The sequence below is a fragment of the Cyrtonyx montezumae genome, unplaced genomic scaffold (assembly GCF_038088225.1).
Source record: "Cyrtonyx montezumae isolate F1298 unplaced genomic scaffold, pur_monq_1.0 scaffold_27, whole genome shotgun sequence".
In the NCBI taxonomy this organism is placed as follows: domain Eukaryota; kingdom Metazoa; phylum Chordata; class Aves; order Galliformes; family Odontophoridae; genus Cyrtonyx; species Cyrtonyx montezumae.
Genome location: NW_027072014.1, coordinates 57636 through 73814, shown reverse-complemented (window position 1 = coordinate 73814; position 16179 = coordinate 57636). Strand labels below are relative to the sequence as shown.

Genomic DNA, 16179 nt, shown 5'->3' with positions numbered 1-16179 from the left:
CTATTTGCTAATACGTTTCGACATAAACATTTTCCAGATTTTAAAGATATCTGAACATATCCCAGAAGACAATAAATCCAACCCCCTTCATCACTAAGATGATGATTATAAAATCTTTTCCATTGAAGCTGTGGATCACAGACTAGAAAGTATTTAACAACAGTAAAAAAAGAACAGTGTAATTTAAAACAGTTTTCATTATTACCTGTCCCAGTCCATGCACGTTCACCATCAGTAAGTATTATACCAAAGCCACTGCTTAAATCTTTTTCCCACGATACTTGTAAAAAATACACTGCTTCTGGATCAGAAACTGGATGAATTCTGTTCAAAGTTTTCTCCATTTTCCAGTCACCTGTTACGGACACAACAGAATCTTGTTACAATCACTGACATATTTTGAGATACTTAGGAATGTTATATACTCAGATTGGATGGGGAGGGTGGAAAGGTACATTTATAAGCATACTTTGCTTTCATCCACTAAGAGTTTTTCAGAGAACTACCAGAGCAACTTACCAATCTGCAGCTGACAAAAGACCTTAAAAACAATCCCATATATTTATAAGTAGCTAAAGAAAATAATGAATGCCACTGTATTAATGACCTTTATAACATCCTTTTGTCATTCGCTCCACACAGTAATGAAGAAGCAGTCAACTCTGAAGTTAGTGTTGGTATACAGTATTTTCATTGATAATACCTCACGCTGCCTAGTACTCAAACACGTGAAGAGTTTGTTTTGTGGCGTTCCATTGTTTGGAGTCTTTTTTAAGGAAGAAAGTAGTAAATGGGAAAAGGGAATTTTGCATTCATGTACACTGAAGACAAAAATGCTTGGGTGGGTGGTAACTACCAGAAGTTCTACCTCATTTTCCATCTGAAGAGTAGCACTAGGTAACCAGGAAGAAACAGACCTGAGGAACTAAGTTGATGCATGAGCCAGCAGTGTGTCCAGGTGGCCAGGAAAGCCAATGACATACTAGTTTGTATTAGAGATACTATTGCCAGGAGCAGAGAGGACACTGTTCCTCTGTACTTTGCTCTGGCAAGGCCACATCTTCAAAACTGTATTCAATTTTGGGCCCCTCACTACAAGAAGGACATCAAGGACCTGGAGCTGTCCAGAGAAGGGCAACAAAACTGGTGAGGGGCCCGGAGCACAAGTCTTATGAGGATTGACTGAGGAAGCTGGGATTGTTCAGTCTGGAGAAGAGGAGGCTCGGGAGGACCTATCACTCTCAAGAAATATCTGAAGGGAGGCTGTGGAGAGATGGGGGTCAGCCCCTCCTACCATGCAACCATGCAATAGGACTAGAAGGAATGGACTCCAGTTGCACCAGGAGATATTCATGTTGGATATGAAAATGGAAAATTTGAAAAATTTGGTCTCTGAAAAAGTGGTCAAGAAATGGGCTGCCCAGGGATGTGGTGGAGTCACCATCCCTGGAGGTGTTAAAGAAACACACATTTTGTCCTGAAGGACACAGTTTAGCAGGAAGTATTCCTAATAGGTGGACATTCGGACCGGATGACCTTGGAGGTCTTTTCTAACGTTGGTGATTCTGTGATTAACACCAGTTCAGGCCTGAGGGAACTGTTCTTCAAGCAGTAGCAGTGGTGAGCTCTTGGCTTATGCACATCGAGAGATAAATCTAGATATCACTGATTTACTAAGAACTGAGTTCAGGAGTTCTAACTGCAATTGCCCACACTGTCTGATCTCTGTACAACTATACTTAAAAAAATGCTTTTCCCTCGAATTCCATGCACTGCCTGGACAAAAGCAACAAAATACATGAATATAAGACTTCAAGCACAAGCTAAACAAGAAGTGCACTGTCAGTAATGTAAATTAACTACTTCTGATGGCCAATTAAACCACAGTACTGATCAACTTAGACTAACAAATTGCATTTCTAAAGAATAAAAAGAACATCACATAAAGTGTCTGCTATGACTGCCAGGTTAAACTTTAGCTAGAAGAAGTCACGAGGTACTTCCAGCATTACATTTTCATCACAAATTAGGAAAGAGCTTGCTTTACTTTAGCTTAAAACTTAAGGTTCACACTGCTTAAAATGTTTTTGGAAAGAGTTTAGGATTCAAGAACTATGGCAGGAAGAGGAGATAAATTGTGTACATATAACAAGGCATAAACTCTATTATTTATAGACATGAACTACCACTGCCTATACCATAACAGATGCCATACTCTTGAGTTTCTATTCACAGAAGGAGTGCCAGAGATTGTTACTTAAAAACCATATTGAAAAATTAGTTTAAGTCCCCCAGAAGAATATTTTATTCCTATCACCAATTAACCAGTCATTTCTAGAAGTATACAGTATGCCTATGCAGTAGTAAACAATAACAAAAATATTTAGAAGCCTGGAATAAGGCCTTGCCAATTCCATTAATGGTAATTGAAGTCATTTTAAAGATGAGTAGTGTATCAATGGCTATGCGTCAAAAAAAGCACGTGAGAGGAAGCACAAATTATGTGTGTAGTATGTTTAAGCATACAGACATATATTTTTCTTTGCCTCCTGGACTACCTTCCTCTTTTATCTTGTCCTTGAACATTTCAGTATTTTATGAAATATTTTGATAAAAATTGTTCTCCAAATGACGTGTAAAAATACTTTAATTATTCTTTTTAAATCAAAGGCTGTAAAACAGTTGCATGAAACCCTGAGGATGGCATAGAACTCAACAAGGCACATATATAGCTTAACAGGGAGTTTTTGTTGGTTGCATTTGATTCTTATCACAAAGCAGAGCTGCATTCACTGAAAGCCACCTGCATGAGAGGCTTTCTTTTCAACATAGGCTGTTTGTAACAGAACATAAAGAATTGGTCTTCTATTTATATGATGATAAAGAGGATGAAGTGTCAGTCCTCACTAATAAAAAGCAATGCAAAGAGTTGCACACAGGAGAATTTTATTGTTCTGCAAGATACGCTAACAAGGTCTTCAAGGCCTGAGATGAAAACTGCATGATGCCATAATACTGCACTTTCCATACATCCATCTTCACACACTAGTACTTCATGTAAACAATATGCAACAGCTAAAAATGAAGATATTTTTGGACATCATTCTTAGGGGATCTGTTTCCAGAGTAAGCGATGAGCACATTAGCAAAATTGAAAAAGCTTTCACATGATTTGTCTACCTGTGTTAAAATAGTACTTAAATGAAAATATACATGCTGAAGAGATCTGGCACAGAAGAATATTCTGCATTTCACAACAAAATAAAAGACAGAGTTGACAAGTTTTTCCTCATTCTGCTGCGCATCTTGGAACAAAAAGCTTGGGAACAAACCAGCTTGGGAGGCTGGACTCTATGACCTCTTGAGGTCCCTTCCAACCCCTCCAATTCTGCATGATAAAACAAAAATAGTACCTTTTCCTCTCAGCTTTTATCTCCCCCATTGTGCCCACTGATCTTCTGAAATGAGTATTACCTATGTTAAAAAGTTATAAAATTGAGTTGGAAGGGACCTTTAAATGCCAAATAGTTCAACTCATCTGCAATGAACAGGGATATCTACTACTACATCAGGTGCTCAGAGACCAGTCCAGCCTGGCCTTGAATGTCTCCAGGGGCAGAGGCATCCACCACCTCTCTCAGCAATCTCTGACAGTGCCTCTCTACACCTTAAAAGAAAAAAAAATCATTTTCCATATACCCAATGTTAATGTTTAGAAGCTGCCTTGCACGTGATCTCTAGTGTGTCCTTCGTTTTGCTTGTGATCTCTTGACTGTCCAAACCCATTAGCAAAAGCCTAAGAATCTCTTAGTTGTATATATCTTGTTTACTACATAATTCTTTCTAAAAGAATCAAGCCTTCCCAATACTGCGTACAGAATCATCACTGGAGACAAAATTATTGTACCTCACTTTAACAAAAATATTTCCCAAGTATCCCAACGCAACTCCTACACAGTGTTTCGTACAGTTGAATAAACTGATAAACAACATCAAAAAATAAAATTAAAAAAAATACCAAAGGCTTTATCTTGTCCTCCACCAACAAAGAATTTCCACCAGAGAGGAAAAAAAAAAAGTAAAGGAAAGAAAAAAAGAAATATTAAATAAGTAAGTAAAAACCAGGAAATCAAAGTTTTTTCCTTATTCATTCACTGTAAAGTAAGAGGATGAATCTCTTCCATTCTAAAGGCAAAAGTTAGTAATGAGTTTGCAGAGGTGTATTACTGAAATATCTATTTCAGCAGGAAGAAGTGAGCAGTAGTATTTTAATCTCTGAAGTTAGCTACATGCTTACAGGATTCATGCATCACTTTGTTAAACGCTTTGAAATGGCGTGATATATCTCTTTTAAAGAATTTAAGTAAATTTAAGCACCTCCTTTATAACTGACACGTTTCAATTCACCTGTTTTTTCCCTTCTATTCTCTCAGAACCATGCCTTCACTATGCCAAGAATTGGTCACTCTTCATAGATCAAGCACTTCTTTGTAAAGGGGATCAAAGCTGCTGCCAGAGCTCCTGCCTCAGGGCATCCTTAGGCAGAGGAACACTGCATGTTGTCAAAGGCTGAGGGGTACATGAAGAGCAGACCTGCCATAGCAAATTATCCTGCTTCCTATCCACAAATTAATATTATTTAAAATAATAATAATAATAAAAATAAAAAAACTACCTTATGAATGAGTTGAGCTGCCAATTGCTCAAGGAATGCAGAACCTCTAAATCTACACTTGTTTTGTCATTTCCACAGGAGATGGGCATACAAAGAACCCTAGGATCAAAGCTGACACAGATGTTACGCATTGCTATTGACATTATTATCACCCAAACCCTAAAAATGTAGACCATAGAAATAATTCAAAAATATTTTCAAGCTGTTATCTAGATATACTTCCCAAGACCAGTTATTCAATACGGTAGTTCATAGTTACAACCACCACACATGCAAATTCGGGGCAACAGTCCCACACGTGCTTGGCTAAGAACTTACCTTTATACACTCAAAAGCAAACCCCCTAGAAATACTACTATAGATTTTTCTTTATAGAATGCTACTGTTTTCCGGATTTCATGCCTCCAGTAAGTAATATTTTCCTGTATGAAAGACAGTCAGAAATATAAGGAAGGATGAGGGGACAGTGAAACTCTAAAGACTAATTCCACTTTGATAACTTTTCAATGAAAGGTACAACATAGGCTGGAATCATATTAGTAACCGAAATAGTTAAGAAGCAGTCACCTGAACTTTGGCACTATTCCTGTTCAGCAGGAAGCCAGTTGCTACTGCACCTTATAAAAAAATCATTGAAAAAAATGGACTATTTTTCTAGCTATCCATCAGTTTAAATTACTGAACTCATCCCTTCATTGTACAAGTCTAAAAAGCATCTAGCAGCCAATTAGAATGGAGAAGTACCTTGGAGGACTTTTAAAGGTTTAGTAACTTATGTGCCCTCTATTCACTGTCTTGATAAAATGAGAGCAATCAATACTTTCCTCCCTTGATTGCTATAAAGAAAAGCTTCAGAGAAACTGATTGATTAGGGCCATAAGAAAGCCAGTATTTTTCTCCTTAAGGGCACAGCAGGTCATACACTACATATCAACACCTCACCAAGTCAGAGCCGAGGATCTGAGACAAACTTGCAGGTGGGAACAGTGGTGCTGCACCCTAAATTAGTAAATCAGTAACTTTATTGAGGCTGTCGAACAGTTGAGGATTGAGTTGTTTATCTTTAGGACTTTGTCCATTTAGTTTTTGGCTTCTAATGATCTATATTAGGCAATGTTTCTTTCTAAGGAGAAATCAGCTGTTGGCTGGTTTGCAATTGACTGGAGCCTACTCCCTGAACAAATAGCGTACACAGTTGCTTCTGAATAAACAAGACACTTTTAAAATTGGTTTACAAAGAATTTTATATGTTGTTTTGGATAGCACTGGGCATAGACTAAAAGCCAAATCTTTTAGGCAGCTCCAACACAGCATCATTGATAATGTTTTGAACTTCAGCACTATTTTTTGTCCATGAAGGCTAATGGCTTTTCTCCAAATTGCTTTAGCTGCAGGTGTTTCAAACTTTAGCAGTTATGCATGGAAGTCTACTTACAGATCAGACAGAGCTACTATATCTTGCAAATGAAGCAATTAGCTTAAGTGCTTTCTTGTTGAGAAAAATAGGATACTATCTATAGAGTCTTCAGAAAAGAAAACTAGTACAAACACCAAGCTGTCAGTAAAGTCTATAATTTGATCCCTTCAGACACTAGCTTGACCACAAAAAAATCTGAATTGAGAAAAAAGAAATCAGAAGAAAGTTCATAGTTAACCAAGTAAGAGAATAGGCACTACTCATGAGACAGATGTACTTATAAACAGATTAAGATTTAAGGCTGTCAAAAAATCTCAACGTCTTTTAAAGATTAAAACCAGCTATTAGCACATTTCCAAGAAGAAGACAATAAGAGAATGCTTATATTTATGAATATTTCTGAGATACATCACATTCAAGTGCACTTACTCTCATGTTAATTTAAAATTCTATCATCTCCAATACTTCAAGAGGAAAAACACTAAATTATCTGACAAAAACTTCAAATATGACTCAGTCAATATTAGGTGGATATTAGATCAGATAAGGACTTCCTCTTTTTTCTTTTCAGAAAGTGTCTGTGTCAAGTAATATGGAGAAAAGAACACAGCATTCTTCCTATCACTTCTTGCAGTGAGCCTCACATTTGTTTGACAATGAAGAAACGTTAAATAATAAATCTTCAGCTGAATATCAAGCATATATTTGAAGACCAAAGAAGATAAAAAATTTTGAAGAGCTCTTTTTCTAATGAATCAAGAGCTAACAAATTTTTATAGGGCATATAACCTAAAAAGTATCTAGTTGTTCCTTTGGTTAACCTTGCTAGACAAGATTCACAATTCTGTCTTTTCTCTTGAAGACAAAGAATAAAAAATTGGCACTGGATATAAAGAAGTAACTGAATGACTTTCTAACTTCATGCAGACAGGTTAAAGACTCATCTTAAAAATTCAGTGCTGCATGATAAAGCTTGATTAAGAGCAACTTCAAGAAATCTGCAATCAGTAGTTCGTCCTCAAGGACACAGCTGCAGAAGCAAAGCTCACATGGCTAGCATTTGCACTTCTTTCCCAGTGTTCTGAGGCAGCCACAGAGGTATAGGAAACATGCACATATTTCTTGTGTAATTGTTAAAAAAAAATAAGCAGTTCTTTAATTTGTCACACTCCATAGGCCAAGAGGATACACAGGATTTGCCACAAAAGATCTGGAATCTATGATAAGGAACAACACTTGTCAGACTTTTTACTACAGTCACCAGCTGAAAAATGAGGAGAAACAGAAGGAAGTAGACAGTCAACAACGTTTATTGTAGGAATCTTACTAATAAACTTTGATCTTAACTGTAGCCTGGAGACAAAGCCCACCCTGGTGTCTTTCATCCCCTTGAAGTATGGAGCATAACCCACCACCAATTCCAGGCTTCCAGGTTTGCCAACGTCACTTGTGAGCATCTATAAAGGAGAGAGTTTGAACCACAAGGTTAAAAAAATAAATAAATAAATAAATAGAAATAAAAAAGGGCTGTCATACATTTAAATAAATATACACTAGTATAATTTCTGTCATGAATAATAGCAAATAACAGAATAACTTGACAGATTTTGAAAAAGGACAAACCTTTATTATTCACATCTCCCCAGGAGTTCTTCCCAACCCTAACAGTTCAATGTGTTCACCATCAAATTTCAACCTTCCCAAATCCATGAAAAAAGTCTGAGGTTTCTTTAGATAAATCAGGATACACTGAGTGGATGTTACCAAGCTGTAAGAAAATAAAATGCAATCTCACAATTGAAATCTTTTTCCACTGAGTGCTAAGTGTTTCAGTACTAAATTACTAAACAGCACATAAAGAACTGAGCAAACATCAAAGATTAAGACCAGACCAAATTCAAGTGGGCAAATCTGGGATGGAGAGCCAGCAGGCATGTCTGAGAAACTCAGACCAGGTTCTCTACCTTTGATGCCCCTGGGAGATGCAACTTCAACAAATATTTAATAACTTCTATTTGGCAGAATGTCTTCCTGGCTTTCAAAGGTTCTACTACAGTCAAGGGTGGCATGAAGCCATACCTATTTTGCCTTCCCTTGAAAACTACAGCCTTAAGCTATTCAAGGAAAAAAACAAAACAAACAAAAAAAACAACTCATAATCATATATCAAACAAGGAAAGAAACGCCTAAGATACATCATAATTCCTTAACAATCTATCTGAAAAGCCAGCATTAAAGTCGCACATTTTTCAAATAGAAAAAAGTCTGAATAATTATGTTATGCACAACTTTTCAGCCTGGTGACAATACTGTAAAGAATCAAAAAGAACAAAAAGACATGAATTCTTGGCACCTTAGCCAAATTTCCATAACCATCCTTGAGGACTTCAGTAACACAGCATTATCCATTTGAGAAAAGTGAAGCTGAAGGAAAACAAGAACAAAAAGCATGCTTGAACAGACATTTGCCTATCCAGGAGTACTCAGACACACGTGCCTTTTTGATATATGTATGGATAGACTGGTATATTGGTAGACTGGTTGAGATATCATCTGTTTTAAAAAACACTGCCTTCTCTGGGACTAAGAATTATCAAGATATTCAACACAGAGAACAAATATGTCCTACAGACTTCCCTTGTTCTCTATTTTTCAGTCCCTGTGTACACTTCCTATTATAATCTCACTCAGTCTGAAATGTTTCTGTAAATGCTTGACTTAGTATCACTGAGCAATGGATTTCACTACGTAGCACCAGCCTGGTAATGACATCTACATTTCTGAATTTGAGTTTCTGAAGTTTTAAAAAGTTAAGCCAGTAACCTGAAATACAAGTTGTACCACATGTAACCACATGAGTGGGCTATAATAAGCAGGTATAAACAAGAAGGCTTACACAGACTACTTTCCTCCCAGTTCTATACTCAGGATATCTCAAGAAGATGGATTATTTTAATTTCTTGTCCCTGTCAAATTAGTACTAAAAAATAGTTCTGGACTCTAAATTGCTTTATCTTGCTAAACACTTTCCTGAGGCATTCTTTGAAGAAAATTCTTCCATTACTCTGTATTCACCTACCAGAAGTTTTATTATGTTTTTCTTCCCATTTTCTATTTATCAGCTAGAATAAGAAACATTGATCTCCATGAAAAAAGAAAGCTCACTCAACTTCTATTTATTAATTTAAACATTATAATTCATTTTGCTTGTACAGCTCCTGCATAAAAATAATTCACATGACATTTTCAGTGAACTTTCAGTGCACTCAAAAACTTCAATTTTGCAGCTCTTTATTCAGCCATAGTAATCAATTTGCGTTGAAAACAAGTGTCTTTTGGGTCAGAATAGGTTGAGCAATCAGATGTAAAGCTTAGGCAAGGAGACATCAATCTGAACAGCGACTTCAACTTCTTCCACAGATGGCTACAACTTTGTTTCTGTAATCTGCCTTGAATGTCAAGTCATGAGACTCAACACCATAATGTGACACTGTGCTCTACAATATAACACCTTCAAAAACTGGTAAAAACAAACAAAAAACTCATCACAATGTTAGCTTAGGCTTTGTGATAATGCACATTGGACAAATCAAAAGGAGGGGGAAATGCCAGTATTTTGTCACTGAAGCTGTCCTATGCACAGGTCCTACAGCCACAAATCTGAGAGAGAAGCTTCCACTAAAACTGACAACAGATTTGGTGGCTACTGACTTCCCATTTGAAAAACAAAACAAAAACAAAAAAACCTTCCTTCTACTAGTTTGTGTTCTGTCCACAGTATCTACAAATAGAATTTAGAAAGGAACAAGGACATAAAGAGCTTCAAAAGAATACTTCTCTTAGGTCATCTGAATAAAAATATAAAGCTTTTTATTAGTGTCATGGTTTTATGAGTTTTGTTATCAGTATTCTGTATCATAACATCATGCAGTGCTCTTGAACTTAAAGACTTAATGCTCTAGTTGTGTGGATTGTTGCTACTTCTGGATACCTTGTTCCCAGAAGAGAACTACACCACCCAGAAGACTTTAACTGTTATGTTCATAGGAAAAGATAAAACTGCTCGCAGGCCATGAGTCAGTCCCCCTTATTTTACTGCTCATCTCTGCATGTATGCTCCCTAGCAGTCTCACCTTCAGCGTTAGAGTAAGGCCTTTGGGTTCGGACTCTCCCTCTCATTTTATTTGATTTACTGACTTCAATTTCAATTATATTGTATTACATGGTGTTATCTTGCATTCCACTATTATATTTAGTAAATTATTTTTCTCCCTTAGCTCATTGTTTCTCTTTTGTTTAGGCACATCTGCCTACCTTTATCCCTTTTCTCCCTTTCCCTTCTTCCTAGGTGTGGGTACCCCCACCCCTTTAGTGACAGAACCAGGCCAAACTGGCCTGCAAACCACTGACATCAGTGCCAAGCAGGGAATCAACATGCCATGCCCTGCATGCTCTTCAATGTTAGTTTTCCCTCACAGCTACTAAGGAATGGCAGATTGCACTGCAGTGAAGAGAATCTTGCAGGCTATTACAAAGAGACATCAGGGGCATACCACTAAAAATATGCTTCTTAGACTTGAACTCAGAGGGCAATTAGGTACTCATTAAGAAAATTTAGCACAGAAGTACTTTGATACTTCATCAATTAAACACAGTTTTGAAATCTTAAGAGTGGAAATTAATACAAGAAAAATACAGAGAGCATCAGTATGCAAGTCTAAGTGCTGTTTTAAAACAGTAAGAAACTGCATTCCCACATAAATTACATCAATTCTTATGTAATTATGATAAAAATTATCAGAGGGGAAAACAAATTAAACAAAAGTGGAAAATATATTAAAAAAAAACTTAATAAATATGCTTCCCTGCATCTTGGGTCACATTTCACCTTCATGCTGGGCTTCCTGTTTCCTAATTACAGAAGTTAGCCAAAACCAGTGGGACATCTACCTGTGCAACCTGGCATAGGGAGCTGCTTTGGCAGGAGGTTGGACTCGATCTCTAGAGGTCCCTTCCAACCCTACAGTTCTGTGATCTTGTGACACATCAGCACCCTAAGTCACGGGTGTCTGACCTTTTGGCTTGCCTGGGCCACTCTGAGAGAAAAGGAAGCGTGCTGGTCTGCATATAATATAAAGCTACTTTGAAAGTACTGCCTCCTACTTGTCAACTAAACATAATGGGATGTTACTGGGAAGGTTCAACCTCTACTACCATAGGACCAACATCTGCCTCTGATATCATGGGCCAACATCATGGAATAGGGAGGCATTCTTTTCAGAGTAGCCCTCATAAAATATATATTATCATTAATATATAAGAAACAAAATCTTCATGTTAAATGTTTTTTTAAAACATTTAAAAAAGAACAACAAAACCATCAGATAAAACTGAAGCTGGACACCTACCTGAGCAACCTGGTCTAGGGAGCTGCTTTGGCAGGGGATTGGACTCGATGATCTCTAGAGGTCCCTTCCAACCCCTACAGTTCTGTGACTCTGTGAAACTATGCAAACTCCTTCTTCAATTTGAATCATTTAAATAAATCCTGTGGGATATCTGACCTTGTTTTAGCATAACAAATGCATCAGGCTGGTTCAATAGCAGTTGTTATTCCCATGCTTCATCCCTTAGTTCTCTATACATGACCAAAAGGTATAAGATGAGTAAGGCGTGGTGGAGAAGGGAAGAATATTTCTCTTTGAGAATAGAGGGCTTAAAGAAGTGCAGAAAAGAGACAAGATCAGATTTCTGAGTCAAATATCTGACTGCAACTCTGTACACTCCTTTTGAAAACATGCAGGTCAACCAAGTATGAGCATAAAAATGGTGTCATAAGTAGAAATTAAGGCTGTGGGTTGTTTTGTTTTTTTGGTTGGTTTTTTTTTTTTTTTTGGGGGGGGGGAGGCGGGGGAGGTGTTGTAACCCATGCTAGGGTTTCAGCCAACGCAGTATCAATGGCACACTGAGGTTTGGTCATTGTGAGCAATAAGGACACTGCAGGTAAGAGCCACTGCCTTTGCAGCACAGAGCTGGGGTCAACCACAGTGCCAGCAGGGCTGTGGGTTGGATGTGGCTGCCCTAAATGAAAGCGAACAAGTACAAGGAATCTCTAACTTACCTACTCAAGCATAGAAAAACTCAGCCCTTTGTGAGGCACAGTTAAATCTAGACAGTTGCAACAGTTTCAGAACAGCATTAGATACAGTACCTCCACTCCTTTTTCTCTCCAAGTTGCTTATTTTGCACTAAGTACCAAATTTACAGTACAAATAAATACAAATTTAGAGTAAAAGGTTTCTCAAGAAAAGAAATAAATACTTATTTATAGCATAGTCAATAAAACTAATTTTTAACATAGTTAATAAAACAAATTTATTCTCTAAACAAGATCCATGTAATATAAATTGTTAAGAACCGTTTTCATCCATGGACTTCCCTGATCAAGAAAAATAAATAAATAAATGAACAAGCAAATTCTCTAATAGTGCTTGCTAAGGCAAGCAATTAGATATCTACCGCACACAAAAAAACGCTAGCTCCTTGTCTCTGATTTTCAAAAATAATTACCCTCTATGATACTGAAGCCTACCATTCACTGACATTAACATCTGTCCAGTTTACATAGTGCCTATGGCCACTGTCTGCTGCACCCTTAACACCAGGCTTCACAGCTGGTGAAATTTTATATAAGCCTACACAATACAGTTTGCTGCCTCCAACCACTATCTAAGCTTCTGTCACTTACTCAGCCAACACAAATCTCTCCTGAGGTTTATGTGAGGTTTCTACCATAAGCTTGACACAGCTGACTGCATTTGGAAAGCCCCATGGTCCCTCTTTCCTTTCCAGCTACTGTGCTGAGAAGGGTGGCCTCTAAGATCCTTTTGTAGACCTGTAAACAAACAATCTCTTTCATAATCATTTGACTCATCTGTAAAAACAAAAGCAGCCTGTGATAGGATATACAGCCTCACTCTTCCTCTAATTGCATTAACTTTTCCATCCCAAGATAGTAAGTAATTTGGCTGATATCTAGATCAAGAACACAAAAGTTCTCAGTCTCTACACTCTTAAAAATCACATAGGCTCAGCATCCTTTTTCATTTATTTTACAGTCTCTGCTCTATCAGTCTGTTAGAGGACAGCATCTAAACTCACCTAGAAGTCTGCAAGGAAGACATAGAATTGTTTTTGCTACTCCCATAATTTTTCAAATTCAGTAAATTTTGTGGTACTTAATGAAATAACCTTTCGTGTGATTACCTGTACGTCTCAAAACAGTAACACCAGAGACTCCCGACACGCATATAATAAAAACACTTTTTCAACTTGGAACATATCCGGTGAGATTTGCCATTTAAGTGTATCAGTTTTGACTGGGCTAACAGCAGTAATTTGTTTAGTTGTTCTCTCCTTAATTTTACCTTTGCTTGTGTCAGCATGGTATTATACATCCTTCAGGTTGTGTTTTACATCTCGGTTTCAGAGAAGATCAGTCCTTCACCTAACACCAAGTTTCTACACTAGTAATCTTCTCATTCAGAGAGGCCTTCCACCATCTGTCTTTCTTTTTTTTTTTTTTTTTTTGCTTTGTTTTATTTTTTTGTTTTTTTTTCAAACCTTATTTATAGCAACAGAGGGAGTAGCAAAGATCAGCATCCACAAAGACACTCCGAACAATTTACAGGAGCTGAATGACACTATTTCTGAATTTTGGAAGGAGACACAGCTCAAATTAGAAGATGGACCAAGGTAGAACTGAAGAAAACACTTTTTGTTGCAAAAATGTTCACTTTCTGAACCATTTGGTTTAGAAATAGCATTCTACAGTAACTTTTTCAGTAAAACTAGTGCAGAACAAAACTAAAATGTGTATGTGCATTATTTTTCATTTTCCCTGCAATAAGAGCAAGCACTTTTTTCTACCAAATAAAATAGTGAGGAAATCACAGCTGCATTGCATTAACCTTAAAGAAAAATACCTGTACCTCTAAAACTTTACCCTAAATTCCTCACAATTCCTCCTGCTTCTCAAGGGCACATGCTGCTTTACTTAGGACACCCGAGCTACAATCCAACACCTTGGACTCACAGGCAACAAGAAACATAAATGAGAAATTTTGATCTTTAAGTAGTACCAAAATATCTGCATAACTAGTCAATTTTCATAGACTGTATCAACCTCACTATCTCAGCCACTTGTAGTTGGTTTTATTGATTAGGAGAAAAAAAATACAAGGAAAACTGGAATCAATCAATTTGAAATTGTATCTATTTCAATCAATACCCCTCTATGTAGCATAGCATTATCCCAAGGAACACTGACATGCTTGGGACACTATCTTTCAAATGATAACAACAACGTTCCCACGAGGAGATGAATATCAAATAGCATTTCTCCCTACAAGAGCAAGATATACTGCTGAAAGCATTCTACTAAAGCACAGAATCAATGAAAATTCTACTCAAAATAGAAGTGATGGAATCTTCACTCAAAAACAAAATTGTTAGGGTAAACAAAAAATGTTTTAAAAAGGATCTGCAATGGAGCTCACATGTAAGTTTATTATAAGCTATCAAAGTAGGTAACACTATATTTAAAAAATTCTACCAGAAAGAACACACCCATGAACAGAACTACAGAGCCACAGAAAGCTAAATCACCAAGTGGAAGCAGGCCTGACTGTACCATAAATAGTGACTAAGCATTGCAGTGTCCTCTATAGAGGCAGAAGCATTGTTTCCATTTCAGTAACTAATTTACATTGAGGAACCAGAAGTACAACCAAACAGGAAAACCAAATCTGTTTTCTTCTTCCAACACAGAAGCACAGAAGTTCAAAAGTATTATTGTTCCTAGAATTTATGGTCTTGGTAGTTGTTAGAGGTTTAACCATTTGTTGCTTATAACTTTCACTCATTTTACTTTAGTTGTGAAAAATCAAACACGCTAATATCAGGTTATGCTAGATAGTAAGGCTGCTTTTAGAACTTCCTGCATTTTAACAGGTTGCTCAGGATGGTAGTATAAACCCCATCCCAGGCTCAACAGGGCTCTGAGCACCTTGATCTATCTGGAAATATCACTGTTCAGCACAGGGGAGCAGGATTAGGTGAACTTTAAAGGCCCCTTCCAACTCAAAAAGATTCTACAATTATATAACACAAAATAGTAGCTGTTTAAGCTGCTACTGCAAATCAACTAGTTTTTCCACTGCAACTATTTCTTTCAGATAGCTTTAAGTATTTTAACGGAGTAACACCTTGACTCCATTACAAAACCATGCTCTGTACAAATGAACCCAGTATCTTGGGACAGCAGCTTCATAGAATCACAGGGATTGGGAGGGACCTCGGGAGATCACCAAGTCCAACCCCACTGCTAAAGCTGGTTCCCTAGAATAGATCACAAGGTTGTTCACATTCAGAATCCCAGACTCACAGATTGTTCACAATCAGAAGTTGGTTGTGTTTTAACAGGCTTCTTAAACAGTTGCCTGTTTTAACAGGCTTCCCTCACAGACAATAAGACGAGAATAGCAATATGAAGTATTAGGCTCTTTTAATCAATAGGGGCCTTTAGTTATAGAAAACATGGTACAGACACAAGGGAACAAGTTGTCTTTATCCAACCACTGTCAGCAGGGCTCTGAAACAAGACGGGAAAAGAGCAAATGCAGAGAGGCACTGTCCACCTCGTGCTGCTCACAGAGCGCAGCGCGCCTGGCTACCACCCAAGCAGAACACCTGAGACGCAAACCGCGTACCCCAACACTCAGAACAGGGGAACGCCAGCTCGGCAGGTACGAGAAGCAGCAACGGCCGCCCCTTGCCCACAGTACCACCTCCGAAACGAAACGGATCCCCCCCCACCGGCCACCCTCGGCTGCGGGGGGAGGAGCACCCACACTCACCTCCTCCCGTCCACCCGCGCCACCGCCACGCGCCGCTTCCGCCCGCATGACATGGCCGCCCAGCCGCCAAGCGGCAGCCAATCAGCGGCTCGGGCTGCCCTTCCTCCCCACCCACGTAGGGCATCCTTCGCCAATGAGAGCGAGCCTCCCCTCCTCGCCCCGCCCCTGAA

General features: G+C 38.0%; 1 protein-coding gene across 2 annotated transcripts in view; it reads right to left on the bottom strand.

Annotated features, from left to right (window-relative positions):
• XRCC4 (X-ray repair cross complementing 4) overlaps positions 1-16064 on the bottom strand; it is a 168809-nt gene extending 152745 nt beyond the window's left edge. For both annotated transcript variants that reach the window (XM_065740521.1, XM_065740522.1), the window contains exons 1-2: positions 16010-16064; positions 206-355 (exon numbers count right to left, since the gene is read on the bottom strand). In XM_065740521.1, coding sequence (XP_065596593.1) covers positions 206-344 — 139 coding nt within the window. In that variant the 5' untranslated portion in view covers positions 345-355; positions 16010-16064. The remainder of the gene's footprint in view (positions 1-205; positions 356-16009) is intronic.
• Positions 16065-16179: the final 115 nt, after the last annotated feature.